This window comes from Lithobates pipiens, unplaced genomic scaffold (assembly GCF_037356315.1).
Source record: "Lithobates pipiens isolate NorthernLeopardFrog02 unplaced genomic scaffold, aLitPip1_a1.2 Scaffold_22, whole genome shotgun sequence".
Lineage (NCBI taxonomy): Eukaryota > Metazoa > Chordata > Amphibia > Anura > Ranidae > Lithobates > Lithobates pipiens.
Window position 1 is genome coordinate 31243633 of NW_027507784.1, and position 15176 is coordinate 31258808.

General features: G+C 46.8%; 1 protein-coding gene across 1 annotated transcript in view; it reads right to left on the bottom strand.

The window, feature by feature from the left end:
- Positions 1 to 8414, bottom strand: part of LOC143925641 (uncharacterized) — a 66394-nt gene extending 57980 nt beyond the window's left edge. Inside the window, exons 1-2 of the mRNA XM_077450107.1 lie at positions 8313 to 8414; positions 3028 to 3156 (exon numbers count right to left, since the gene is read on the bottom strand). Coding sequence (XP_077306233.1) covers positions 3028 to 3156; positions 8313 to 8414 — 231 coding nt within the window. The remainder of the gene's footprint in view (positions 1 to 3027; positions 3157 to 8312) is intronic.
- Positions 8415 to 15176: the final 6762 nt, after the last annotated feature.

Consider the following 15176-nt stretch of genomic DNA (forward strand, 5'->3'; position numbering starts at 1 on the left):
GGTACCAATCCAACAGCGCCTGCTAGAAGAGGCCGGTTTGAAGATGTGTTGGTGACTTCGGATATGAGGTCATTCTTTCAGCTGGCCAATCGACAGGTGTCATCCGGATCCAGCATCAGGGAACACCTAGACCGTCAGGTGTCCGACTACATCGGGTTAACGGCCGATGTGGACGCTCTGAGGAGTGATGAACCCCTGGACTACTGGGTGGGCAGGCTTGACCTCTGGCCAGAGCTTGCCCAATTTGCCATCGAACTGTTGGCTTGCCTCTCATCCAGTGTCCTGATCCGAAAGGACGTTCAGCGCAGCAGGGGGGATCGTGACCGATAAGCGTATTCGCCTAGCTCACGACAGTGTTAACTACCTCACATTTCTAAAAATGAATGAGGCATGGATCTCGGAGGAATTCAACACATGTGACCAGTAGATCATGTATATGTCTATAAACAATTTTTTTAATCGAGCACAGAGACCTTCTTTCTTCATTTGGCTCACTTCCTTGTCCAAAAAAAGCACACCGTACTATATGCCCGTACCCTCCTCTTTGAAGAGGTTGAGCGGTGTCATATTTCTACTGGGGCTGCTTATTATGAGGGGCTCCCACCATCCCTGTGCTGTGCTGACATCCTCCTGGGGCTGTACTTCTGCTGTGCATATTATGAGGGGCTCCCACCATCCTTGTGCTGTGGTGACTTCCTCCTGGGGCTGTACCTCTGCTGTGCATATTTTGAGGTGCTCCCACCATCCCTGTGCTATGCTCATTATGAGGGGCTCCCACCATCCCTGTGCTATGTTGACATCCTCCTGGGGCTGCTTATTATGAGGGGCTCCCACCATCCCTGTGCTATGCTTACATCCTCCTGGGGCTGCTTATTATGAGGGGCTCCCACCACCCCTGTGCTATGCTCATTATGAGGGGCTTCCACCATCCCTGTGCTATGCTCATTATGAGGGGCTCCCACCATCCCTGTGCTATGCTCATTATGAGGGGCTCCCACCATCCCTGTGCTATGCTCATTATGAGGGGCTCCCACCATCCCTGTGCTATGCTGACTTCCTCCTGGGGCTGCTTACGGTGCAGGTATCAGTGCTGTATATCACGGTGCTGATGTCAGTACTCTCTATCACGGTGCTGCTGTCAGTGCTGTATATCACGGTGCTGGGGTTAGTGCTTTATGTCACGCTGCTGATGTCAGTGCTCTCTATCACGGTGCTGTTGTCAGATGACTCTATCATGGTGCAGGTGTCATTGCTGTATGTCACGCTGCTGATGTCAGTGCTCTCTATCACAGTGCTGCTGTCAGTGCTGTATATCACGGTGCTGGTGTTAGTGCTTTATGTCACGCTGCTGATGTCAGTGCTCTCTATCACGGTGCTGTTGTCAGTGCTGTATTTCACGGTGCTGGTGTTAGTGCTTTATGTCACGCTGCTGATGTCAGTGCTCTCTATCACGGTGCTGTTGTCAGCTGACTCTATCACGGTGCAGTTGTCATTGCTGTATGTCACGCTGCTGGTGATCATCTCCTGCACCCTCTTCTTTGCCTACCCTGACCTTTCCTCTCCTCCATTGCCTTCATGCGCTCCACAGTCCTGAATTGTCACAACAATTTCCCATATAAAAAAAGAATGCTTGTAGTTGTCGATCCCAGATTCACCTCATACATGTGTTATGTCATTGGCCATGTGGTGGGACTATGTTTGCACAGCTATTAATTATTTTGTGGCTGCAAATTTGACCTGTAGATTTGCGAAGTTCACCTCCCATTGAAGTCAATGGGGCCAGCTGCGAACGTTCCGGTTCGCGGTCCGCGTTCGCGAAACGTCCCGTTGGAAGTTCGTCCATCACTATTGCCGGAACCAGATATTACATTAAAACCGCAAGCAGTTTTAAATGACTTTTTTTCTGTCAGTTTGTGCAGGGACTGTTCTAAACACGGGAAACAGGTGGCACTTCACAGGCATATTACAGACACCCCCCAGGCACGATATTTAAAGGAATATTTAAATTTTTTTTCACTTTAATCGTCATTAAAATCACTGCTCCAGAAAAAACTGCAGTTTTTAAAAACATTTTAGGCATTGACCCATGTCCCCTGGGGCAGGAGCCAGGTCCCCAAACCCTTTTTAGGACAGTATCTTGCATATTAGCCATTAAAATTAGCACTTTCTATTTCGAACGTTCGAGTCCCATAAACATCAATGGGGTTCTAAAGTTCGCACAAATTTTCGGTCCGTTCGAAAGTTCTGGTGCGAACCGAACCGGGGGGGTGTTTGGCTCATCCCTACCCAGAGCAAACATTACAGGCCAGCCCCACATAATGGGGTCTAGGTATATAGTTACATAGTAGGTGAGGTTGAAAAAAGACAAAAGTCCATCAAGTCCAAGTACTGTCCTCAAGGTATACACTGAGGATCACTGATCTGAAAACTGCTAGATCGCCCAGGGAAATAAGCAGTCAGATCTTGATACTGAATAAAATAAAAAATGGTTAAAAAAATGACTACTTCAGAAAACAGGTCTATAAAATAAAAACACTATAAAAAACTGGAGTCTCATGCAGTAGGTGGGGTTATATGAGTGTGCTCTGGTGGTGCTCCTGGCAATTTGTTTGCTAGTGTTTAATCACCCAAAGATAAACTGCATATAACCCCCATGGTCTATGAATTTAAATTATGAGTATTGTACTGTATGATTAAAATACAACCCATAGCTGGTGTAAGAGGAAAGAGGCATTTAATTTTGTGGAGTTTCTTAGATGCATACATACACCAGTATAGGATATGACACAGTGAACTTGATTTACTAAAACTGAAGATAGCAAAATCTGGTGCAGCTCTGCATAGAATCCAATCCTCTTCTAGGTTTTACTGTCAAACATTCATTGAACAAGCAAAAGTTATAAGATGATTGGCTACCATGCACAGCTGCACCAGATTCTGAGTGTGCATGTTTTAATAATAAATCCCTCCCCCCCACTCTTCCCCATCTTATGACATGTACAAAATAGAATAATGACTTTTGCTTACAGTTGGCACAATACTAGCTCCCTCTGGTCCTTTCACAATAATTTTTTCCTCAATGTAGATTCCGCATCTGGTTCTTGAAGGTTTCCAAATCTTTTTAAAACCATTGTTCTCCATTTCCTTTTCAAACTTCTGAAACAGGGTAAAAGAGAAACAAAAAACAAGCATTACACAATATATCCATATCTAGCGTAAAAAATTAAAATAATTTAGTAGCAGTTGATACTTGAAGTGACTTTTGAGAACCCCAAGCTGTGTTTGTTTTTTGATTGTTTTGGATGAGGTTTCCTTCAAAATCCATACCAGACCCTTATCTAGGCATGCAGTGTGGCTACCCAAGAAAAAATGGAGGTAGTGAGTAGGTGTCCACTTTCCTTATGAACCATGCCAGTCCGCATGCCCTCAAAATTAGTAAGGGAGGTGATGGATATAGCTTTTGACTTAGAGGACTTTTTTTTTTTTTTTCGTTGAACCAGCGGTTCAATGGCTCAATTGAAGCAGTAACAATCTGACAGGGTTGGTTGTACTGAAGTCAATCATTTAAACAAAATCCATGTAAGACCAGCTTTAATTGGATTGACATGTAGACCCAAAAGGGCAGCAAATTCATCTAATTGTCAGAAAGATTTGGGAGGGAGATGTTTGGAATGGTAAGTCACAATAATATGTCATCCATGAATATGTGAACATGTGACTAACCCTAGCAGTTTCGATTGCTTAGATATCAGTATGTACGGTATGTGTATTGCATCTACTAGGGGTTCACGAGCTAAAATGCATCATATAGGTGAAAATGGACAAGCCTGTCAAGTGGGAGTTAAAAATCATGAATAGAAGTAGAAACTCTATTGCTTCTATATACAGTACATCTACATCCTGTCGTCACTGGTTGATAAGGAGGCAGTGGGATCTTGCACCGGCTGCATTTCTAGGGACCACTGATGTCACTGGGAACCCCTGACTATGTAATCACAGGGGTAGGGGCAGTGGTGAGATCATGGTCCAAATATAGCCATGGCCATATTTGGTCTGGTATGGATGCCAGGTTTTATGCTTGGATTAAGGGTCTTGTATGGATTTTTTCCGTGAAGGCCTTTAAAAATGCATAACAGATCTGAAGGGTCTAATATGGATTTTCTGGGGGATCTCTTGTCTTTTTTTTTTTTATTCTTTTTAACTTCAGCCCCGAGCCTCTTTCTGAGAGGTTGCATGTTTTGTGTTACAGAGGAGGTCTAGGGCTAGAATTATTGCTCTCGCTCTAAAGATTATGGCGATACCTCACATGTACACATGGTTTGAACACTGTTTTCATATGCGGGCGCTGCTCACGTATGTGTTCGCTTCTGCGTGCGAGCTCGGCGTGGTGGGGAGCATTTAAATAGTTTTTTTCTCATTTTACTTTTTATTTTTATTTTTTACACTGTTCTTTTCAAAAAAAAAATTGTCACTTTTATTCCTATTACAAGAATTGTAAACATCCCCTGTAATAGAAAAAAAGCATGACAGGTCCTCTTAAATATGAGATCTGGGGTCAAAAAGACCCCACAGCTCATATTTACACTATAAATAAAAAAAAATCTTTGAAAAAATAAAATAAAAAAATGTCTCTTTAACCACTTCAATACTGGACATTTGCACCCCCTTCCTACCCAGGCCAATTTTCAGCTTTCAGCGCTGTCACAATTTGAATGACAATTGCGCGGTCGTGCGACAATTAAATTTGTTCATTTTTTTATCCCAAAAATAGAGCTTCCTTTTGGTTGTATTTGATCACCTCTGCGGTTTTTATTTTTTGCGTTATAAGCAAAAAAAGAGCGACAATTTTGAAGAAAAACTTTTTTTTTTTACTTTTTGCTATAATGAATATCCCCAAAAAAATGTAAAAAAACAAGTTTCTTCATCAGTTTAGGACGATGCGTATTCTTATACATATTATTGGTAAAAAAAAATCACAATAACCATATATGGATTGGATTGCGCAAAAGTTATAGCGTTTATAAAATAGGTTATCGATTTATGGCATTTTAATTTTTTTACTAGTAATGGCGGTGATTTCATCGGGAATGCGATATTGCGATATTGTGTCAGACACATCGGACACTTTTGACACTATTTTGTAACCATTGATAATTATACAGCGATCAGTGCAATAAAGATGCGCTGATTACTGTGTAAATATCACTGGCAGGAAAGGGGGGGGGGTTTAAGGGGTTAACTGTGTTACAGAGGGAGTGATTCTAACTGTGGGGGAGGGGACTGACTAGGGAAGGAGACTGATTAGTGTTCCTATATACCAGGAACACACCATCGGTCTCCTCTCCCCTGACAGGACATGGATCTGTGTGTGCAAACACGTCCCTGCTCTGTGACAAGCAATCGCGGGGGCCCGGCAGACATCGTGGCTACCGGGTACGGGCATCAGCTCCCGAGTGATGCTGCGCGCGCATGCCCCCAACAATGCCAAGAAGCCGAGGACGTCATATGACGGCCACCCGGAGGGACAGAGTGTTCGTGCGGCTGTCATATTACAATGGCTGGGATGGGAAGTGGTTAAGAGCTATGGGCTGAAGTGACGTTTTGACATCGCTTCCGCCCTGCAATGGTATGGAGACGGGTGGGGGTCATCTTCCCCTCGCTCAGCTCCATACCACACACAGGAGTGGACGCGATTGCCGCTGCCACTGCCGGTAAGCTACAGAGGGCACCTCTCCCGCCACTGATAAAAGTGATCTTGCAGCGCATCCATGAAAAAGTAATTACCCCCTTTTTTTTTGCATAGTAGTCACACTTAAATGAACCCACGTTTTTAACCACTTCATTATCAGGCACTTTCCTCCTTCCTGCCCAGGCCAATCTTCAGCTTTCAGCATGGTCATACAACACTGTACCCAAACTAAATTTTTATCATTGTTTCCACAAAAGAGCTTTCTTTTGGTGGTATTTGATCATCTCTCCGGTTTAATTTTTTTGCTAAACAAATAAAAAAAGACCGAAAATGTTGAAAAAAAAAAAAGGTTTTCTTTGTTATAAAATTTTGTAAATAAGTAGGTTTTCTCCTTCACTGATGGGCACTGATAGGGCAGCACCAATGAGGTGGCACTGACGGGCACTGACAATGGGCACTGATAAGCGGCACTGATATGCAGTACAGCTAGGCATTGATAGGTGGCACTGATGGGCACCGATAGGCGACACTGATGGGCACTGAAAGACTGCGCTGATGGGTACATATCAATGGCACTGATAGGCGGCACTGATGGGTGGCACTTATAGATGGCACTAATAGGCATCACTGATGGCACTGGCAGGCATTGCTGATGGGCACTGATTGCCATCTGCTGAGCATTGATTGGCATATCCCTGGTGGTTCAGGGTGGCATACCTGATGGGCATCCTTTGTGGGCATCCCTGGTGGTCCTTTGTGGGCATCCCTGGTGTTCCTGAGTGGGCATAAGTGGGGTAGCTGTGCTGATAAACAATCTGCACAGACCCCCCCTGTCAGAAGAGCAGCTGATCGGCTCTCTTCTACTTGCGTCTGTCAGACACAAGTGAGGGAAAGCCGATAAACGTCTCTTCCTGTTTACACTGTGATCAGATATGATTGGACACGGCTGATCACATGGTAAAGAGCCTCCATCAGACCATACCACAATTGCGATCGCTGCGCGCAATCGTGGCTTATCCTGCTGGATGTCATATGATGCCCAGTAAGGATAACTGAACCACTTCCCTGCCGTCATTCTGCTATAGGCCAGGCGGGAATTGGTTAAATGATGATTTCATCTATTAATGGAAAAAGCTGGCCAAACCTGCCTGACCCTATGTGAGAACAACATAGGGATGAGCTTCGAGTTCGAGTCAAACTCATGTTCGACTCGAACATTGCCTGTTCGTCTGTTCAGCGAACAGTGAACAATTTGAGGTGTTTGCGGCAAATTCGAAAAGCCGGAACACCCTATACAAGTCTATGGGAGAAATCTAAAGTACTAATTTTAAAGGTTAATATGCAAGTTACTGTCCTAAAAAGTGTTTGGGGACCTGGGTCCTTCCCCAGGGGACATGGATCAATGCTAAAAAAAAGTTTTAAAAACGGCCGTGGAGAGACAGTGCAATTTTTCACCTCGCCGCAGGACGCGGCCGCGTGGTTGGAGACCTTGCCCCCCCGGGGGTGAAGAGTGCCAGCTCCTATTTTGTCCCACTGCTCTCTCTACTCCTCTGTTTACTTAGGTACTCTGGCTGTATTCCTCATTCCTTTTTTTTACACTGCTGGTGGTGCCTTTTGCACAGGCTGGCCAACTGCATCGGATGAGGTACTGTCCTATCTGTTCCTGTGGCACAAAGCTCCATCCCTGCCTGTGGACATGTCATTCTGCCTGAATGCTGAACTTGGGTTCATGTATTGGTTTTGGGTGGGGGTGGCGTGCTCCCTCTCTGCTCTCATGGGCTTTGCCGGCAGGGAACGGAGGGTTACCAGGTGGGGGGTCTCCCCCCCCCCTCTTTTCTTGTGACGCTGGATGCCTGGCCGGGAACATGCCTAACTGTTGACTGGGGGTATACAAGCCCTTGCGGCTGGACGTTTGTACATTTGGGTGGGGGGTTATTTCATTTCATAGAGGGTATCCGGAGGGGGGGGGGAGGTGGGGGGGAATGTATATGTATGATGCTGTGTACTCGGGATGTCCTCCCCCCTCTTTGACTGTTTGTCTTCTTGTGTGTTTTTTTGAATGTGGGAGGCAGTGTCTATTTACATGTCTTTACTTAAGTTGCGTGCCCCTAAGTGTGCTTAGGAGAATGTTAATATGTTAGCGTTCCAGCATCTCTACTGTCTTGCAGGGTGGAGAGTTTTGCTGTCAGCTAACGTCCCTTTGATAGTTCTTACTGTTGCGTTTTTGTAATTGGGTATGGGAACCAATGCATCGCCAGTTTTAGGGGGGTGCGGGGTGGGGGGGGGGGGGGTTTGGTTTGGGATTGCGTGTCTGCAGTTGCAGACGGTGGGGTTGTGTTTTGTGTTTTTATGTTTTTTTGTGGTTTTGTTTGCTGTTTTGTTTGGAGTTGCTATTATGCTACAAGGCATGAGCTAACCTGTGGGGGTACATGTCTATACATGGGTACTGTGGCAGTATGTGACAGGCACTGTGGTGTGATCTCTGGGGATTGGTGGCTGGGGGTGGGGGAGGCGGCCTGGGTCCGATGGCTTTGTAATGCACAGTATGGCTAATGTTTCCATCTTATCTTGGAACGTGCGGGGGCTAAACTCTGCTGTTAAAAGGTCTCTGGTGTTTAAGTACTTGCAGAGGTATGCCCCCCACGTGTGTATTCTCCAAGAGACGCATATGCTTGGCCAGCAGATCCTGGGTCTCCGGAGGGCGTGGGTTGGCACGCATTACCATTCTACTTACTCGAACTATGCTAGGGGGCTTAGTATACTGATCCGGAGATCTCTCCCGTCTCAGGTTCTGGATGTCCGTACTGACCCTGGGGGAAGGTTTGTGATCCTGCACCTGACTATTTGTGGGAGAAATGGGGTTTTGGTGGGATTATATCTTCCCCCTCCAGCCGATTCGACGGTTCTCTATGACATCATGCGGGTGGTGATGGGCTATTCCACACAGGAGATCCTTATATTTGGTGATTTTAACTTGACTCCTAGGGATGATCTTGATAGACTGCACCTTGGGCACAGGTCTTCCTCTGAGTTACAGCAGTGGGCCACTACTTTTGCTCTGACTGATGTGTGGCGGCATTATCACCCGCATGATCGGGAGTATACGTGCCACTCGGCATCACACAGAGCTCTATCCAGGATCGACTTAGTTTATGCCTCTTCCGGGGCGCTTGTGTGGACGCAGGAGGTCCGCCATTTGCCCAGGGGTATTTCAGACCACTCCCCACTGTGCCTAACCTTATCTCTGGATAGACCCCCTGGACTGAGACTCTGGCGTTTGTCGGGCTTCTGGGTGACGGATGACAGGGTTCTGGAACCGATGACTGAAGCACTTTGTCAGTATTGGACTGCTCATGGGGCACCGACACCTGTGCTGACTGCCTGGGATCCTTTTAAGGCCTGGACGAGGGGGGCTTTCATTTCCCATATCTCCCATGCACAGAGGGAGGCTGAACGGACCGTGCGGGAGCGGGAGGGGGAGGCTGGGAGGCGGGAGGCGACCTACATCTTGGATCCCAGTGGTTCTAATTACTTGCGGTGGCAGGGTGCGTTGCGGGAGCTCTCGCTGTGTAGGGTGGAACAGACTAAAAAATCTATGTTGCACGCTAGGCAGCGGGTCTTTGAATTCAGTGATAGGAATGGGCGGCTGCTGGCTTGGCTGGCAAAGGGGCAGATGGGATCCACACATATAGCTCAGATTCGGGATGTCACTGGGGATCTACTGTCTTCCCCTGCTGCCATTAATTCTCGGTTCCTTGAATTTTTTAGAGGGGTCTATGCTTCTCGTGCTGGGCCCGACCCCGCAGAGACGCGGAATTATTTGCAACAGATCCCCTTCCCTATGCTATCTCGGACGGACAGGGATATGCTGGATGGAGATATTACCCTGGAGGAGGTACAGGCGGCGATTGGGGCGCTTCAGCCGGGTAAGGCCCCGGGTATGGATGGGTTACCATCGGAATTCTATGTGCAAAATATGGAGCTCCTTGCCCCTAAACTTACTGCCTTGTTCTTGGGACTCGGGGCGGCGGATGCCCTTCCTGAGTCCATGGAAGAAGCGGTCATTGTCCTTATCCCCAAACCGGGTAAGGACCCGCAGGAGTGCTCCTCCTACAGACCCATATCTCTACTAAATGTAGATGCCAAAATACTAGCGAAGGTTCTGGCCACCCGACTCACATCGGTCATTTCGAAGTTGATCCATGCCGACCAGACTGGTTTCATGCCTGGTAAAGGCACGGACATCAATATACGTCGTCTTTTCCTTAATCTTTCTATCTCGCATGACAATAGTGGCTCCCGGGTGGTGGCGTCCCTTGACGCAGAAAAGGCATTTGACTCTGTGGAGTGGGGATACCTTTGGGAGGTGCTTCGTTGCTTTGGGTTTGGCCTTGGTTTTTTGCGTTGGCTGCAATTGCTTTACAGGGCGCCCCGGGCTAGGGTGTGCACCAACGATCGACTCTCGGAGCTGTTTCCACTCCACAGAGGCACGCGTCAGGGGTGTCCTTTGTCCCCCGGGTTATTTGCCCTGGCCTTGGAACCCCTGGCGATTTACATCAGGGAGTCCCCGGAAGTTCAGGGACTGGTGGTGGGCGGAGTGGAGGAAAAGATTTCGCTGTATGCGGATGATGCCCTGCTCTATCTGAGGGATGCTGGCCCCTCATTAGGAGCCGCCTTACAGATCTTCGACCAGTTTGGAGCCCACTCTGGTATCCGTATTAACTGGTCGAAGTCGAGTTTGCTTCCCCTGGATGGAGGGTGGGTGATGGCGTGGATTCTGGCCCTTTGGAATGGGTATCGTCTTTTAAGTACTTGGGGGTGCTGGTATCTAGAGACCCCACTCATTATTACCGACTGAATATAAGCCCCTTACTACGTTTTGTCAAAGACCGATTTCGGTCGTGGGCTGGGTTGCCACTAAACCTCTTGGGTCGCATCAGTATATTTAAGATGGTGTTGCTGCCCAAGCTCAACTACATTTTTAGAAATAGTCCGGTGTGGGTTCAGGCCTCCTTTTTTCGTGAACTGGATGGACACCTTACCTCCTTTCTGTGGAATGGTATGACCCCTCGTCTGGCCAAGGCTACCTTGCGTCTTCCTACACATTTGGGGGGACTTGCTCTCCCCGATGTGCGGGCCTATTATTGGGTGGCAATATTGGTTACAGCGCACTGGTGGTTGGATGGGAGTCGTTCTAATGCTGCGGTGCATGTGGAGGCAGCGCGGGTGGGTACCAGACGAGATCTTCAGGATCTGGTGTATAAAGGGGCGAGGGCTCACTCTGATCTCCCTATCCCGACAAAAACTACATTAAAGGCGTGGGTTGTGGCTAGGCGTAGGTTCTCGGTTGCCGCACGATGGTCTCCTGATCAGCCACTCTGGGGTAACCCCAACTTGCAACACTTTCGTACGGTTCCGGACCACAGGGTGTGGGTTAGGTATGGGATAATGACACTTAAGGATATTATGCCTAACGGCACCCTACTGACTTTTACACAGCTGACTGGGAAACATGATCTACCAGGTTGGATGTATTTCCGCTACATTCAACTACGTCATGCAGCCAGGGCCCAATTCCCGGTCCCCCCCCTGATCCAGTTGGATCCAGTGGAGGATCTTCTGTCTGATGGTGAACTACGAAAGCCTCTCTCCTCCTTGTATGGTACTTTACTACCAAAGGATATTCCCAGGATGGCTAGGTTGTGGGAGGCATGGCATGGTGATATACCGTCGCTCTCTCGGGAAGATTGGGAGCATTGTTTACATCATGGTCCCAGGGTAATGATAGCGGCGGGTGACAAGCTAATGCAGATTACATTTTTCCATAGGGTGTATCTCACTCCAGTTAGATTATCTAGGATGTATGCGGGCAGGGACCCGTACTGCCCCCGCTGTAGGACGTGTCTCGGCTCGTTTTTGCACATGTTTTGGGAGTGCCCATCCCTAGCTCCCTTCTGGGAAGGGATTTTTGAACAGATGAATGTCCGTATGGAACTGTCGGTCCCTAGGACTCCGGAACTTGCTCTCCTGGGGGTACAGGGGGATGCTCAGAGGTCACACCACAGTAAGATCCTTATCTCTATCCTTTGTTTCTATGCTAGAGAGATTCTGGTGCGATGGACGTCCTCAGTCCCGCCTAGGGTGTCTGCATGGGAGAGTAAAATCAATGCTGTGTTGCCTCTTTACAAATTGACTTATCTAAGTAGGAGATGTCCTTGGAAGTTTGACAAGGTATGGTCCCCTTGGACTGGACCTACCCTTGGATAATGGGCGGAGGGTGGCGGGGTGCCCTGTGTCTTCCCCCTCTTACATTTTTTTCTTTCTCTCTGGTGAGCTCCCTCTCTTCCCCCCCCCCTTTTTCTGGCATCTCTTCCTCCCTCTCACTTCTCACCCCCCCCCCTTTTTTCTGTTTTCTTTTCCTCCTTTCTTCTTTTCTTTTCCTGTTATCGGCTGTCTTGCCTCCGCCCTTTTTTCCCCCCCAAGAGGGTTATATCGTTGTCATAGCTATCCTTTAGCTCACAGATTCTCAGTGTTCACTATGATTGTTTTGCTGTCCTTGGTACGATGTTACAGTATCAAACCAAAGTGTAGCGCTTAACAAAGTTATGAATAGTCGAGTTAGTGCATCATCATACAGTTTAACCAAAACACCTTAAGTGTGACAATTCTTGAAAACTTGCATAGAAATAAAAAATACAGTCCAAACGAATAAAAATAAATTAAAAGTCTCTATGTGAGGAGTTGATCCAGTCCAAACGTGAAATACAGGTCACCATCCACCTTCTTAAATGAGACTAGCATGCAGGCACCCTGTGATGTTCCCGTCACCTTTAGAATTAAAGGCTTACCGGATAGTATGGATCCAAACGAATCTATATTCGAAGGATCATACAAGCTTATGACTTAGAAGCCAAAATTTGCAGGTGTAGATTTTCAAGGAAGTATCAACTCAGACTCCTCATAAAGTTGTCCCAACTAGTTGTTAAATCCACATCAGTATACTCCAGCTCAAAATGTTGAACTCATACAAAGGAAAAATAAGGAGCCACAATAGTGTAAATCCGTTTAAGAGAAAAAAATTTAATAAAAAAGTAATGAACTCACATGTAACCAAAGAAATCAAGCGCTTAATCCATAAAAACAGTGCTACAGCTACTGCTGTAGCACTGTTTTTATGGATTAAGCGCTTGATTTCTTTGGTTACATGTGAGTTCATTACTTTTTTATTAAATTTTTTTCTCTTAAACGGATTTACACTATTGTGGCTCCTTATTTTTCCTTTGTATGAGTTCAACATTTTGAGCTGGAGTATACTGATGTGGATTTAACAACTAGTTGGGACAACTTTATGAGGAGTCTGAGTTGATACTTCCTTGAAAATCTACACCTGCAAATTTTGGCTTCTAAGTCATAAGCTTGTATGATCCTTCGAATATAGATTCGTTTGGATCCATACTATCCGGTAAGCCTTTAATTCTAAAGGTGACGGGAACATCACAGGGTGCCTGCATGCTAGTCTCATTTAAGAAGGTGGATGGTGACCTGTATTTCACGTTTGGACTGGATCAACTCCTCACATAGAGACTTTTAATTTATTTTTATTCGTTTGGACTGTATTTTTTATTTCTATGCAAGTTTTCAAGAATTGTCACACTTAAGGTGTTTTGGTTAAACTGTATGATGATGCACTAACTCGACTATTCATAACTTTGTTAAGCGCTACACTTTGGTTTGGTATTTGTTTTATTATTCACTGTTTTATCCTTGTGATTGTGTTAGCAGCTTTCTTTCTTTTTTGGATAGCGCAGTGTCACAGGGAAAGTTTTTTAAACGATGTTACAGTATGCCTTGTATGCAGATTTTGTATTATATGTATGTTTAATAAAGCACTCCTGATTGTTAAAAAAAAAAAACGTCCGTTTTTTCAGGAGCAGTGATTTTAATAATGATTAAAGTGAAACAATAAAAGTGTAATATTCCTTTAAATTGCGTACCTGGGGGGTATCTATAGTATGCCTGTGAAGGGGCGCATGCTTCCCATGCTTAGAACTGTCCCTGCACAAAGTGTCATTTCTGCAGAAAAAAAATTCATTTAAAATCACTTGCGGCTATAATGAATTGTCGGCTCCCGTAATACAGAGAACACTCACGTGGGGTCCCCCCTAAAAATCCATACCAGACCCTTTATCCGAGCACGCAACCTGGCAGGCTGCAGGAAAAGAGGGGGGTCGAGAGAGCGCCCCCCCTCCTGAACCGTACCAGGCCACATGCCCTCAACATTGGGAGGATGCTTTTGGGGTCTGTGACCCCCTCAAAGCACCATGTCCCCATGTTGATGGGGACAAGGGCCTCATCCTCACAACCCTGGCCGGTGGTTGTGAGGGTCTGCGGGCGGGGGGGCTTATCAGAATCTGGACCCCCAGATCCCACCCCCCCCCCGTTTGAAATGGTAAGGGGGTACAAATGTACCCCTACCATTTCACAAAGAAAGTGTAAAAAATAGTTAAATAAGACAAACACACTTTTGAAAAATTCCTTTATTAAAAATAAAAAAAATAAAAAAAAAAGATTGGTAATCCACTCTTGCTATCCAGTGACGGATGATCATCTCTCCGGGGTCCAGCGATGGCTGATCTGATCCAGCGACGGGTGATTTCTCAGTCCAGCGCAGTCCATCCATGCATCCTCTGTCTCCAATGTCGGAGACACTGTGGCATCTCGGTGGCCTGACGTTTCTTATATATAGGAGGGTGGGGCCACCCGTCACCTGACCCTGTCCCCCTCTGATGCTAGTGAGGAAAGCCGGGGCTTCCCCAATGACGTATGGGTGACCCCGCCCCCTTCTGATGTAATGAAGGTTTCGGGTACATCACAGGGGCGGGGTCACCCATACGTCATTGGGGAAGCCCCGGCTTTCCTCACTAGCGTCAGAGGGGGGCGGGGTCAGGTGACGGGTGGCCCCGCCCTCCACATATAACAAACGTCAGGCTGCTGGGATCCCCGCAGTGTCTCCTCCGTGGAGACAGAAGATGGATGGATGCGCTGCACTGGATAAGATCAGCCATCGCTGGACCCCGGAGAGATGATCATCCGTCCCTGTATAGCAAGAGTGGATTACCACCGCTGGAATCTTTTTTTTTTTTTTTTTTTTTTTTTAATAAAGGAATTTTTCAAAAGTTTGTTTGTCTTATTTAACTATTTTTTACACTTTCTTTGTGAAATGGTAGGGGTACTTTTGATTACCATTTCAAACAGGGGGGGCCGGGATCCGGGGGTCCCCTTGTTAAAGGGGGCTTCCAGATTCTGATAAGCCCTCCGCCCGAAGACCCCCACAACCACCGGCCAGGGTCGTGGGGATGAGGCCCTTGTCCCCATCAATATGGGGACATGGTGCTTTGAGGGGTCACAGACCCCCAGAGCCTGCTCCCAATGTTGAGGGCATGTGGCCTGGTACGGTTCAGGAGGGAGGGTGCTCTCTCGCCCCCCC